Below are 12,436 nucleotides of genomic sequence, written 5' to 3'. Positions count from 1 at the left end.
TTTAAGTAAACTATTAAACCAACAATAAGATAGAATTGGTACAACACAATAATTAAAATCTAGTTTTATTCCTTGAACCATATATACTCGAAGATGTTCAAATATCGATTTTCCTTATCACTTTCACGAAGAAGAATAATGTTGTCCTCCTTAACGTGAAAGGAAGAATTTCATAAATGGAGCATTGAGTTCTATGGAAAGAAGGATGCGAATCAAATCCATGTGCTGATGCTTCAAAAACTTAGGCATTACCATCCTTGTTGTGAGGCTTGTATGCTTGCTTGCTTACCCATACATAGGGTATCGCTTATTGTTTTTTCATAAAGGTTGTGATTAGATAATAGAGAACCTGTTTCCTACTTTGTTTGGATGCCCCTTTTGTATCTATTCTTTGGATTATTGTTACCATTCTTTGGATCGGTTTTTTGTCTCAAAAAAATCATTTCCCTTTTGATAATCCTAAGCAACAGTCAACGTTATTCGGGGTGGAGGAGCATGATAAGTATTCTCAATTTGACAGAAATCAAAATAAAATAAGAATGAATAATAAACAGTTGCTTCTTATTAAGTAAATTTATGAGCCCGTACACAAAACAAACTCCAATATACACAAGATCATGCACACCAGAAAGATGGATAAAAGCTGTTTTGGTGCCTATGGGGCTTCACAATTGAAATCTTAGGAAAGATTTTTGGAGCAACTTAAAATCTAACTACACTATGCAGTTTCACTAGGGGGTCCCAGGAGGAGGAGGAGGACTAGTCTCAGTGCCACACTCCACTGTGAAATCAATGACTTCCATAGCTTCTTCAGCATTGCTCACCCCTTCAGTACTCACTCTTGCTCTCTTTGCCCGCTTTGAAGTTTTCCTCTCGAATATGCGGCACACACCCATGGCTGACATCTACGTTAGGTGAGAAGAAAGAGATAAGAAGAAAATCACTTTTTTTTTTGTGGTCATAAATGTTCACCTCATTTTGGGGTAAAAAGATGAGGAAAAAAAGGATGTAGAGAGAGAAAATAATAAATGAATAACCAAATAAAAAAGAAAAAAAAAATGAGAAAGAAATTGAGTGCTGTAAGAAAGGTGGTGGATGGATGGATACTGTTGTATTGTTTACCTTTGATGGATTTGACTTTAGGGCAAGACGAAACTCATGCATCACCCATTTTGTTTTGGCAAGAGAGTTACCCTTGGATTTCCAGAAAACCAGAACACTCTTCTTCGCAGTGAGTGGTGCGAGTTGTTCGTCATAAAACTCAACCTCTTCATCTTTCTCCACCATTTCCCATTGCCCTTTCCCAGCATCTCTCTTCTCAGGGTTTAGGCCCTTCACATTGTAGAAGAAAAACTTCTGCCAATTCATGAACTTCCCACCTGCAGAAAATAACGAACATTTTTTAAACCAACAAGAAGAAACAACATTTTGATCCCGCTGTTTAGACCACTCCGGCACTCGGAAAAATCGGATCTTTTTCAGACACATTGTCCACTGACAAAAAAATTATCAAAACCCAACCGCGTGTTACCCAGTTAACGGAAAACGCTAAACTGGTGACAAAAAACCTGAATTTAGACGAAAACTTTTATTTGAGGTTCATCAGAAAGCCAAAAGATCTGAGATTAACAGAAAATAAACGAAAGAAAGAAGGAAAGATGGAAAGGGAGATTTGTGTTGGTGTGTTTGAGACGAACCTCCTGGGAGCTCCCAAGGCTCAGTCTGGTGAACATCATAGTCTAGAATGAGTCCATTGGGGAGAGGGTGTCCCCTGAGCCTCTTCGTGAGGTAGTAGCCTGCGAGAACTGGATCGGTGGGGTCGAACCTGTACCCAACAGGGAGCTTATAGGTCTTGCCTTCAACTGGGTTAAACACTTCCATGAGTGAGGCCACACCAAAGACCTTTTGGCTTTGGAGAGATGAAGGAACTAGTGATGAGAGAAATCAATTTATAGATGTGAAGACATGCAGTGTGGTGGATGTGTTTGACTAAGAGAGAGACAGAAGATGTGGAGAGAGAAAAACATGTGAAACCACATACATGGTTACAAATCTTGGCTTCTATTTGACTTTGGAAGGAATGGACCATTTTCTTATGTGTTTTTTATTTTTTTTATGATGTACTTGGTAAGTATTAAAATAAAAGTAGAGGCAATTAAATTAGTTTGGATTTAGTATTAATTGTTTTTAAGAAAGATGCACTGTGTACAAATTACAACTATTGTAGTACTGGACGTAGGTGACGTGAGTGAATGGGTAACTTTGTTTTTGTTTGCTTTCAGTCAATTGACCATGGACCCGTTACACTGCTCAAAATGTGTGACACCTTTAAAATGGCAGTTTTGGGTTCTAGAAAATAATATTTTCACGTCACAGACGTGTCTTTGGATTTAGAGAAACGTTTGACTGAAGAATAAGTTTCTTTATATTAAAATAAATGGAGTAAAAAATGAAGTAACAATTTGTAAATGAGATGATGGATAAAATAAAAAAAAATTTATTTTAATTGATGATATTATGAAATTGTAATTATATAAATAAAATTATTTTAAAATAAAAAGATATTAGTGATATTAGTTAAAATGATAGGTGAATTCGGTTTAAAGAAAATTATGAATTATCTAATATTGTTGATAAAAAAAAGAATGTTTAGAAATTATAAAATTTTAATAGAAATAATTATAAAATATTTAAACAAATTTGTAATTCTTTTGAATAACTTAATAAAGTATGCCAAATTTATGTAAAACTTTAACAAGTAATTAATATTAAACATTAATTAGGTTTTAAGTGTGTCATAAATTTAGGTATGTTAACTTAACTTCGTAATAAATTTTGTTACATGTTGAGTATAAAAAAAGTTATATTTTTTGGTTAAATTTCTAACTATTAATATTTTCTTAAATTGCTATATGTTGAGTACAAAAAAAGTTATATTTTCTAGTTAAATTTTTACAAACTAATATTTTCTTAATTTCTTAATTTCTACCACATATTATTTTATAATTGGATAATGATATTTTGATCCATTTTTTTTATCTACTTTTAACTCACCACTTTAATCACCTTTCGATAATCAATTCATCCCATTAAAAAAATCAAAATAAATAATTGAAGGATGAATGAAGTGGTGAATTAAAAGTGAGTCAGTATATCATTATCCTTTATAATTATACAAAACAAACACAATAAATATAAAAGAAAACATATGGTATAAAACACAAAAATACATTCACTTCATAACTCTTCGTAATATAATAATGTGTATTAAAATTTGAACTTAAAAAGTAAGATAAATATGATTAATATATTATTATTTCGAATACTAATAAATAAAAGTATTTTATTGAGTAAGTTTCAAGATATCATCATCCTTGTGAGTTACTCTAATGGGCAACTATCAAGACTACACATCAAATTTAATTTATGATAACAAAAACATATATTAATTTTATCAACATTAATGAAATAACGTTGTGAAAGTAAAAAGTATTTTTAAATATTATTATATAAAAGGAAAATAATATTCAAGTTTAAGGATATTTCAAATGTCTCTTTACTTCATTTTTTTCTAAATTCTAGTAAATTATCTTTTTCTATGCACTATTAAAGATTATAATGTATTAATTGAACGCAATCGCACAAAAAATAATAATAATTTGAATATAGATATTTGATCTTTTGAACTTTATTCTATGTTAAATGACAATAAAAAAAATTATCAGAATAATATTAACTTATTATATTATAGTAAATGAAACATGATGTGTCTTTTGGATTCTTTCAACGAAGAATAAGGTTCTTTATATTGAAATAAATTGAGTAAAAAATGAAGTTAAAATTTATAAATGAGTTGATGAATGTAATTAAAAAAATATTTTAATTGATGATATTATGAGATTATAATTTTATAGATAGAATTAATTTAAAATAAAATATATTAATTATTTCTACATATTATTAATCACCGATACGTAGTTAAAACGTTATTTTTATTAAGATCGGTGTTCGGTTTAAAGAATATTATGAATTATCTAATATTGTTGATACAAGAAAAGAATGTTAATAAATTGTAAAATGAAATAAAATTTCAATAGAAATAATTATAAAATATTTAAGCAAATTTGTAACTCTTTTGTATAACTTAATAAAGTATGCCAAATTTTTGTAAAACTTTAGCATGTAATTAATATTAAACTTTAATTAGGTTTGATGTTTGTCATAAATTTGGGTATGTTCACTTAACTTCGTAATAAATTTTTTTATATGTTGAGTACAAAAAAAGTTATATTCTTTAGTTAAATTTCTACCAATTAATATTTTTTTTTAATTTGTTACGTGTTGAGTACAAAAAAAAGTTATACTTTTTAGTTAAATTAGGAGACTGATCCGTGCGTACGCACGGATTGTATTTTTTATTTATTTTGTATATTAAGTAGTAAAATATTATGTAATGAAATATCATGAAAATTATGTTATATTGTTGTAAATGTTGTTATTAAAGTAATGAAGTAGTAAGTAGTATATTTAAATGATATAATAATAATTTCAGTTTTAAGTATAATAAATAAAATTGATATTAAATATAGTGCAATTAATTAATTTTATGAAATAATTATAAAATTGATATTGTACATATTTGTCCCGTCCTCGTCCTCATACCCGTCAAAATACTACGTAATATAAAAAATTTATCTTTTTTACTCTATTATTATTATTATTATTATTATTATTATTATTATTTCATTTGAAGAACTATTTTTTTTCGCTAAAACAATTTTCGTTATTTCCAAAGCATTGGTTATGTTCATATTTAAAAGGTTTTTTAGATCTCTAAAGTATTTTTAATTTTATCATATCTTGATTATACAGTTGTTTTTCTTCGTGTGATTTCATTCAATGGTCTCTCAAATTGTTTCTAAGACACACATTTGATACTTTTTTAATATTTTTATTTTCATAATGTAAAATATTATTTTGATATATTTTATATAATTATCTTTTATATTTTAACTCGTTATCATACTTTGATTTTGTCACTATAATTGTATAAATAAATTCTATTTACTATAATATAAAATTTTAATGTAATTGTCATGAATTTTCTTTTACCACCCTGAACATATATTGAAGTTCAAAAGATACAATATTTATGTTAAAAATTTACTATTATTAGTTTAATATTTGTTCTTTGCGTTATTTGAGTCAAAGTGATTTATTATAACTTTTATTAGTATATAAAAAAGAGTTTCATTAGAATTTAAAAAATAAAATTGAAGTAAAGATACATTTAACATATATTTTAATCTGAATATTTGTTTTTGTTTTATATTTTTTTACAAATTAAATTTTATCAACTACAATTCATTAATGTTTGTAAATTTAACAGAAGTTTTGGTTCTCATGAAATTTTATTTTGTTTTCTAATTTAAAATATATACAATTATAACATAATTTCTTTATAAATATTTGATATTGGAGAAACAACCTTCCTCTTAATATTGAATATTTGATCATATTATGTTTCCTTTGTCATAATTTTTTATTATTTTATAATAATTAATTAATTAATATTAAAACAATAAGAAAGTTGGTATGTGTATGAGTACAAGTATATACCTGTTACGTTGGGTATGGGGATGATGATGAATTTTTTCCATGGGGATCATTAGTATGGGATAGTGAAACTTGTCTCTGCCCTGTCTTGCTGTCATTCCTATATTAAAATAATAAAATATTAAAAGTATTATGTAATGAAATATTGTGAAAATTAAGTTATATTGTTGTAAATGTTGTTATTAAAGTAATTAGTAAATCTAAGTGATGCAATAATAATTTCAATTTTAAATATAATAAATAGAATTGATATCACAATATAATATAATTAATTGATTTTATGAAATAATTATAATAGCCTATGATTTGTGCGTATGTATTTTTTATTTTAATTTTTTTAAAAATAATAATATAATTTTTATTATATTTATTTAACCATTAAAAATACTAATAATAATATTATAAAAATTATAAATTATAAAAATTTTAAAAGATTAAAATTCTATTTAACAAAAGTATTTAGTATAACAACGTTTTCTATAGTTAAAAAAAACACATTTATAATAATAACACAATTATGAATAGTAATAATAATACAAATAATAATGATACTAATAATAATAATAATAATATTTGTAACGTCCCATTTAATTATTAGATGAAATTAAAGGAAACGTCACGCGATAAAAGCATAATAGCGAAGTCTTGGGGTCCTCAACACAACCCTTACAACCTGGGCACACCACGATGCCAACATAAACCATATACAATTCTAGCAAAGAGTGTAGAGTAGGAAAGCATAAAACGATACAGGGGTCGTAACCCTAAAGAATTCGTGAAATAAAACAACTCCAGCCCAGATGGCTAAGCAATGGACTCGCCATTCCTTTGTTGACCACGAGAACCTCGCCCATCTGCTCCCATCAATCAAATTGATGATCATCGCAAGAAGAACAGCCACATACAATACAACCATGCAACAAAACGGGTAAGTTAGAGCCAACACATATTCATCATACAGTCAAATACATTATCATCATCCCATATCTATATAACGACCAAGCATGTTATGACTCTTCATTCAATACACTACGACTCGACTCGACTCGACTCATCCGGATACGTATAACTTAGTCGAATTCAACGGATGCTTGCACTTGTGGTGGATACCCCTGCTCGACCCTGAGCTGCTCATCTCCGAGCTATGTGTTACAAGTGTTACGATGAATCAAATCTCCCTCACCACAAGGTTAGCCCTTAATGAATTTCAGGCCTCCTGCTACTCTCACCACAGGGGTCAGTCCGCTCTAAGTGAGACTAATTGGCCCCTTAGAGTGTCAGGATGCAGTCCTTACCTTGAATCCTTACCTAGTTATACAGATGGGGCACCACCATGGACACCCACTAACAGGGGCCATGGAATTACGTCCCGACCACTGAAGCGCGGCCTTGGGAATCTCACCTAGAGATCCCCAAGGGCTTACGCACTGACACGGACCCAACATGCATAAATCACCAATAAGAGAACATTAAATCATATTTACAATTCCATACCAACCCTTGAGATTAATTCCTCATACGCATCATATTTTGAATTCATACCTCTGATCATCACCACCCCATGAGTCTAGGGCCTCATCTCATATCAATACCATGTTCCTTTAGTTCCAAACCACTCATTCATTTCACATGCCAGGTTCCCACAATACCCATTATTCCTCATTTACGAATCATGTCACGCATATATATATATATATATATATATATATATATATATATATATATATATATATATATATATATATATATATATATATATATATATATCAATTCATTAGGCATGTATCCATACATATGTACATATATTTCATCATGGCAGTCCTACCCAAACAATTCCAATCATAAGAGAGAAAACACACACCCAAACACCACGCTGTCTCGCCCAATCCCTTGCTCAGGCTGAAGGGTCTCGCTCAGGCGAGACATTCTCGCTCAAGCGAGTCCCCTTCGCCTAGGCGAGGGCTCGAACAGGTCATCAGAAAGCATTGCGGGATCTCGCTTAGGCGAGACCCCTCTCGCCTGGGCGAGATGCTCGCTCGCTCAAAAATTTGAGCGGGTCGCCTGAGCGACCTCTCGTGCAAACTGTCTTGGGCGGATCCCTGTTTGTCTCGCCTAGGCGAGACTGGTTCGCTTGGGCGAGATTAACAGGTCTCGCCACTGTTTCACCTGCAACAGCCATGTTTATCGAACCAACCAAGCATACAAAGGATTCTCACACATCAAGTCGAAGGGTTTACCCATACAATCAGTAACTAACTCAAGAACAGCCAAGACAACACCAAAAACTGGAACCCTAACTTCCCGTACCTGGAAAAAGGGTTAACAGAACTTCGACACGGGACCTCGGAGCACAGCAACTTGAAAGACGGACTTGCAAAAGTGGAGTAGAAATCGCTAGTTGAGCTCTTGGGACGGACTGGTTCGAGACAAGGACAAACCCTAGCAGAGCTCTAGCGTACCAGTTAGGGAAACGGCTGTGATTTCTGTGAATGCTAGGAAAAGTGGAGCATTAGGGCAACTGGAACAGGTTTTATCAGTTGGGTCAGCTCTAGGCCCAAGCACAAAGGGCAGCCCTTTGCTCTAGGGCAGAAAATTAGTAAGTCAAAATTAATGGGCCTTACAATATTTATGCTATAAATATTAATATTAATGCTAACACTAAGACTAATGTCAACTATAATAATCTATAATTATATATTAAGATATACATTAACAACAAAACAAATAAAAATGACTTGTAAAGAGATATACATTTGTTGTGTCCTCTTTTGTTTACACAATTTTATCCTCTTAACTATTATTTGTTAAATTAAAATAATTATCCATAATAAAAATTATTTGTCTATTTTATCATTTTAATAATTTTAGTAACTATATTTTTAATTCAAATAATTACACAGATATAAAAATAAAATGAACAACAAAACAAAGAAAAAGTGCAAGTAATTGAGGTATGATCCCGTAGTAAATAAATGTAAAATGTGTGTTTAACTATAATAATAATAATAATCTATATCTATATCTATAACTATTTATAAAGGGGATTCCCTTTTTTGTGTCCACATTTCATAATTCTAACTTTACCCTTTATAATTTAATTATTTATTAAATTTTTAAAAATTAACGGTTACTTTTACAAGTTTTTATAAAATTATTTACTTATCTCCTTTTTCTTTTTTTCTCTTACTATTCATCAACAGTTATTTTTCTCTTATTTTCTTTGTACATTTTATTTTATTTTTTATAAATATACTTTTATTTTGTTTATTAAATTAATAACATTACAATATCATCAATTATTAATATAATTCAAAAAATGCGTACACACAGGCGCGATAGCGCCTGTGTTTACACTAGTAACAATAAAGAGGATTCATCTTTTGTGTCCACATTTCACAATACCCGTTTTACCCTTAATTATTTTGAAAATTAATTATTTTATAAATAATTTACTTTTAATATTTTTCTAGAAATTTCTTTTATCTTAAATCATTATTTAAATTTTTTTTACATATCTTTTTTTTTAAAAAATTTATATGTAACAATTATTTTAAAAATTATATATTTGTTATTTATCTTAACTTAAATTTCTTGAAAATTAAAAAATGCGAACACACAGGCGCGACAATGCTTCGCTAGTAATAATAATAACAATAATAATAATAATAATACTAAAATAATATCTCGTAGTGATAAAAATAATAATAATAATAATATTACTAATAATAATAATAATACAACTAGATATATAAAGAGATAAACAACTTTGGTCTCCTTTTTTATTTTTTCAATTTTATCCTCTTAATTGTTATATTTTAAACTTAAATAATTATTTAAAATAAAAAATTATTTTTCAGTTTTATTATTTCACTAATTTTAGTAACTATTTTTTTGAATTGAAATAATTATTCAAATGTAAAGATGAATAAACAACAAAACAAATAAAAGGATAAAATAATTGAAACATGATTCATAGATAGTAAGTAAAAGTAAAATGATGTAACCATAATAATAAAAACAATAATAATAATAATAATAATAACAACAACAACAACAATAATAATAATAATAACTATTATAATAATTATAGTTCTAATTAATATTAGTAGTAGTAATAATAATAATAATAGTAATATAATAATAGAAATAATTGTAGTTAATAATGATAATAATAATACTTATAGTTGACAGTAATATTGGTCATAATAATTATAGTTGATAACAAAAATTATAGAATAATAATAATTGTTATTATAATTAGAGCTGATAATAATAATAATAATAATAATAATAATAATAATAATAATAATAATAATAATAATAATAATAATAATAATAATTAGAGTTATAATTGATAATAATAACAATAACATAAAAATAAAATAATAAATATCATGAAAATTAGGTTATATTGTTGTAAATGTTATTATTAATGAAATGAAGTGTAAATTCAGTCTTAAATATAATAAATAAAATTAGTATCACAATATGGTGCAGTTAATTAATTTTACAAAATAATTATAATAGTATATGACCCATGCACATTTTTTTTATTTATTTCAAATTTGTTTAGAATAACAATATTATTGTTATTATATTTATTTAACCATTAATAATAATAATAATAATATAAATTATAAATTATAAAATTTTTAAAAGATTAAAAATCTATTTAGCTAAAGAATTTAGTATAATAACATTTTTTATAATTAAAAAAAGAACTTATACTAATAACATCACTATGAATAATAATAATAATAATAATAATAATAATAATAATAATAATAATAATAATAATAATAATAATAATAATAATAATAATAATAATAATAATAATAATAATAATAATAATAATAATATTATAATAATATCCCATAGTGATAATAATAATAATAATAATAATAATAATAATAATAATAATAATAATAATAATAATAATAATAATAATAATAATAATAATAATAATAATAATAATCCACTAACTAAATATATAAAGAGTTACGCATTTTTTATGTCTTTTTTTGTTTTTACAATTTTATCCTCTTAATTATTATTTATTAAATTTAAATAATTATTCATAATAAAAAATATTTGTCACTTTTATCATTCTACTAATTTTAGTAACTATTTTTTTCAATTCAAGATATACCAAGATATAGAGATAAAATGAATAACAAAACAAATACAAAAAGCAAGTAATTGAAATATGATCCCGTAGTAAATAAAAGTAAAATATGTGTCTAATTATAATAATAATAATAATAATAATAATAATAATATCACTATAATAATATTGTGTAGTGATAAAAATAATAATACTAATACTACTACTAATAATATTAATATTAATACAATTACATATATAAGTGATAAACATCTTTGATGTCCTTTTTATTTTATCAATTTTATCCTCTTAATTATTAAATTTTAAATTTAAATAATTATTTATAATAAAATTATTATTTTTCAGTTTTATTATTTTACTAATTTTAGTATCTATTTATTTTTTAAATTGAAATAATTGTTCAAATGGAAAGATAAATGAACAACAAAACAAATAAAAATGACAAGTAAACGAAACATGATTCCTACATAGTAAGTAAAAGTAAGATGTGTATCTAACAATAATAATAAAAACAATAATAATAATAATAGTAATATAATAATAGAAATAATTATAATTAATAATAATGATAATAATATTTATAGTTGATAGTAATAATGATTATTAATTATAGTTAATAATAATAACCCGACGGATCTTGACCAATAATTTTGGAGGAACCAAAATAATTTATAGTAAAAATTTTTGAACTCATCAATAATTTATTCGGAATAAAAATCTCCAGTTATTCCTTTTTTAATGTAAATAACCCTATTGTGTTTAAGAAATTCATCTTTCATTTTATTCCAAATTTTGTTTTGATAATCTTCGTTGTAGAAAATGAAACATTAAGAGTTAAATAAAATGAACTAGACAATCAATCAAGTAAAATATCTTTAATTTGTTTGTTTTTGTCAAAGATTGACATAATTCAATAATGGTGGACAAATCCTTCAAATTTGAATGGGTATGAACATCAACAATGACATGTTGGAGTCAAATTTTAAACTAATCATATATTTATCAATATACCTATTTTTTTTTAAGTTTAAGACAAAAAAATAATTTATCATAACTTAATAAAAATTGAGACGTAATTACTAACAAAAATATATAATAATAATAATAATAATAATATTATTATTATTATTATTATTATATATTACAAATAAGAATAATAACTTTACCACTAATAATGTTAATAATACTAATAGTAATAATATATAATAGTAACATATAATAATAATAACAATTATTATTATTATTATTATTATTATAATAATATTAGTATTTGTTATAATTTACTACTATCACTATAAATAATATTTATAATAATAATACTATTAATAATTAGAAATACTAATACTTATAAAAATATTACAAATAATAATATTATTTATAATTAATATTATAGCTGAAATCCTAAATAAATGAAAAAAGAAAAACAAATTGGCTTTTGTAAGATTTGAACCCGGGTCCTTTTGTATCAGAGTTTTAAAATGATGAAAAAATTAAATTTTTTGACACGTGTCAATAAAAGAAAATGGGTAATGTAGTAATTTTGGTGGTATCTTCTTTTCTTAATATGTAATAGATGTAATAGATTTCTACCAATTAATATTTTCTTAATTTCTACCACATGTTATTTTATAATTGGATAATGATATTTTGAACCACTTTTAATCAACCACTCTAATTACCTTTAGATAATCACTT

The 12,436-nt window shown here is 25.8% G+C and overlaps 1 protein-coding gene across 1 annotated transcript; it reads right to left on the bottom strand.

Annotated features, from left to right (window-relative positions):
* Positions 1-540: 540 nt before the first annotated feature.
* LOC114178462 (NAC domain-containing protein 83-like) lies at positions 541-1,995 on the bottom strand. Its single transcript, XM_028064384.1, has 3 exons — positions 1,698-1,995; positions 1,123-1,379; positions 541-905 (listed from the first exon to the last, which is right to left on the bottom strand). Exons 1-3 carry the CDS (start codon positions 1,879-1,881, stop codon positions 732-734), a joined length of 615 nt encoding a protein of 204 aa, XP_027920185.1. The 5' UTR covers positions 1,882-1,995; the 3' UTR covers positions 541-731.
* Positions 1,996-12,436: the final 10,441 nt, after the last annotated feature.

The sequence above is a fragment of the Vigna unguiculata genome, chromosome 1 (assembly GCF_004118075.2).
Source record: "Vigna unguiculata cultivar IT97K-499-35 chromosome 1, ASM411807v1, whole genome shotgun sequence".
NCBI classification, from domain to species: domain Eukaryota; kingdom Viridiplantae; phylum Streptophyta; class Magnoliopsida; order Fabales; family Fabaceae; genus Vigna; species Vigna unguiculata.
This window is presented reverse-complemented; position numbering and strand designations above follow the sequence as displayed.

Coding starts and splice junctions, on each gene's coding strand:
- LOC114178462 (XM_028064384.1), bottom strand. CDS start 1,881: ATGGAAGTGTTTAACCCAGTTGAAGGCAAGACCTATAAGCTCCCTGTT. Junction 1,380..1,697: donor GCCTTGGGAGCTCCCAGGAG/GTTCGTCTCAAA, acceptor TATTTTCTGCAG/GTGGGAAGTTCATGAATTGG. Junction 906..1,122: donor TAAAGTCAAATCCATCAAAG/GTAAACAATACA, acceptor CACCTAACGTAG/ATGTCAGCCATGGGTGTGTG.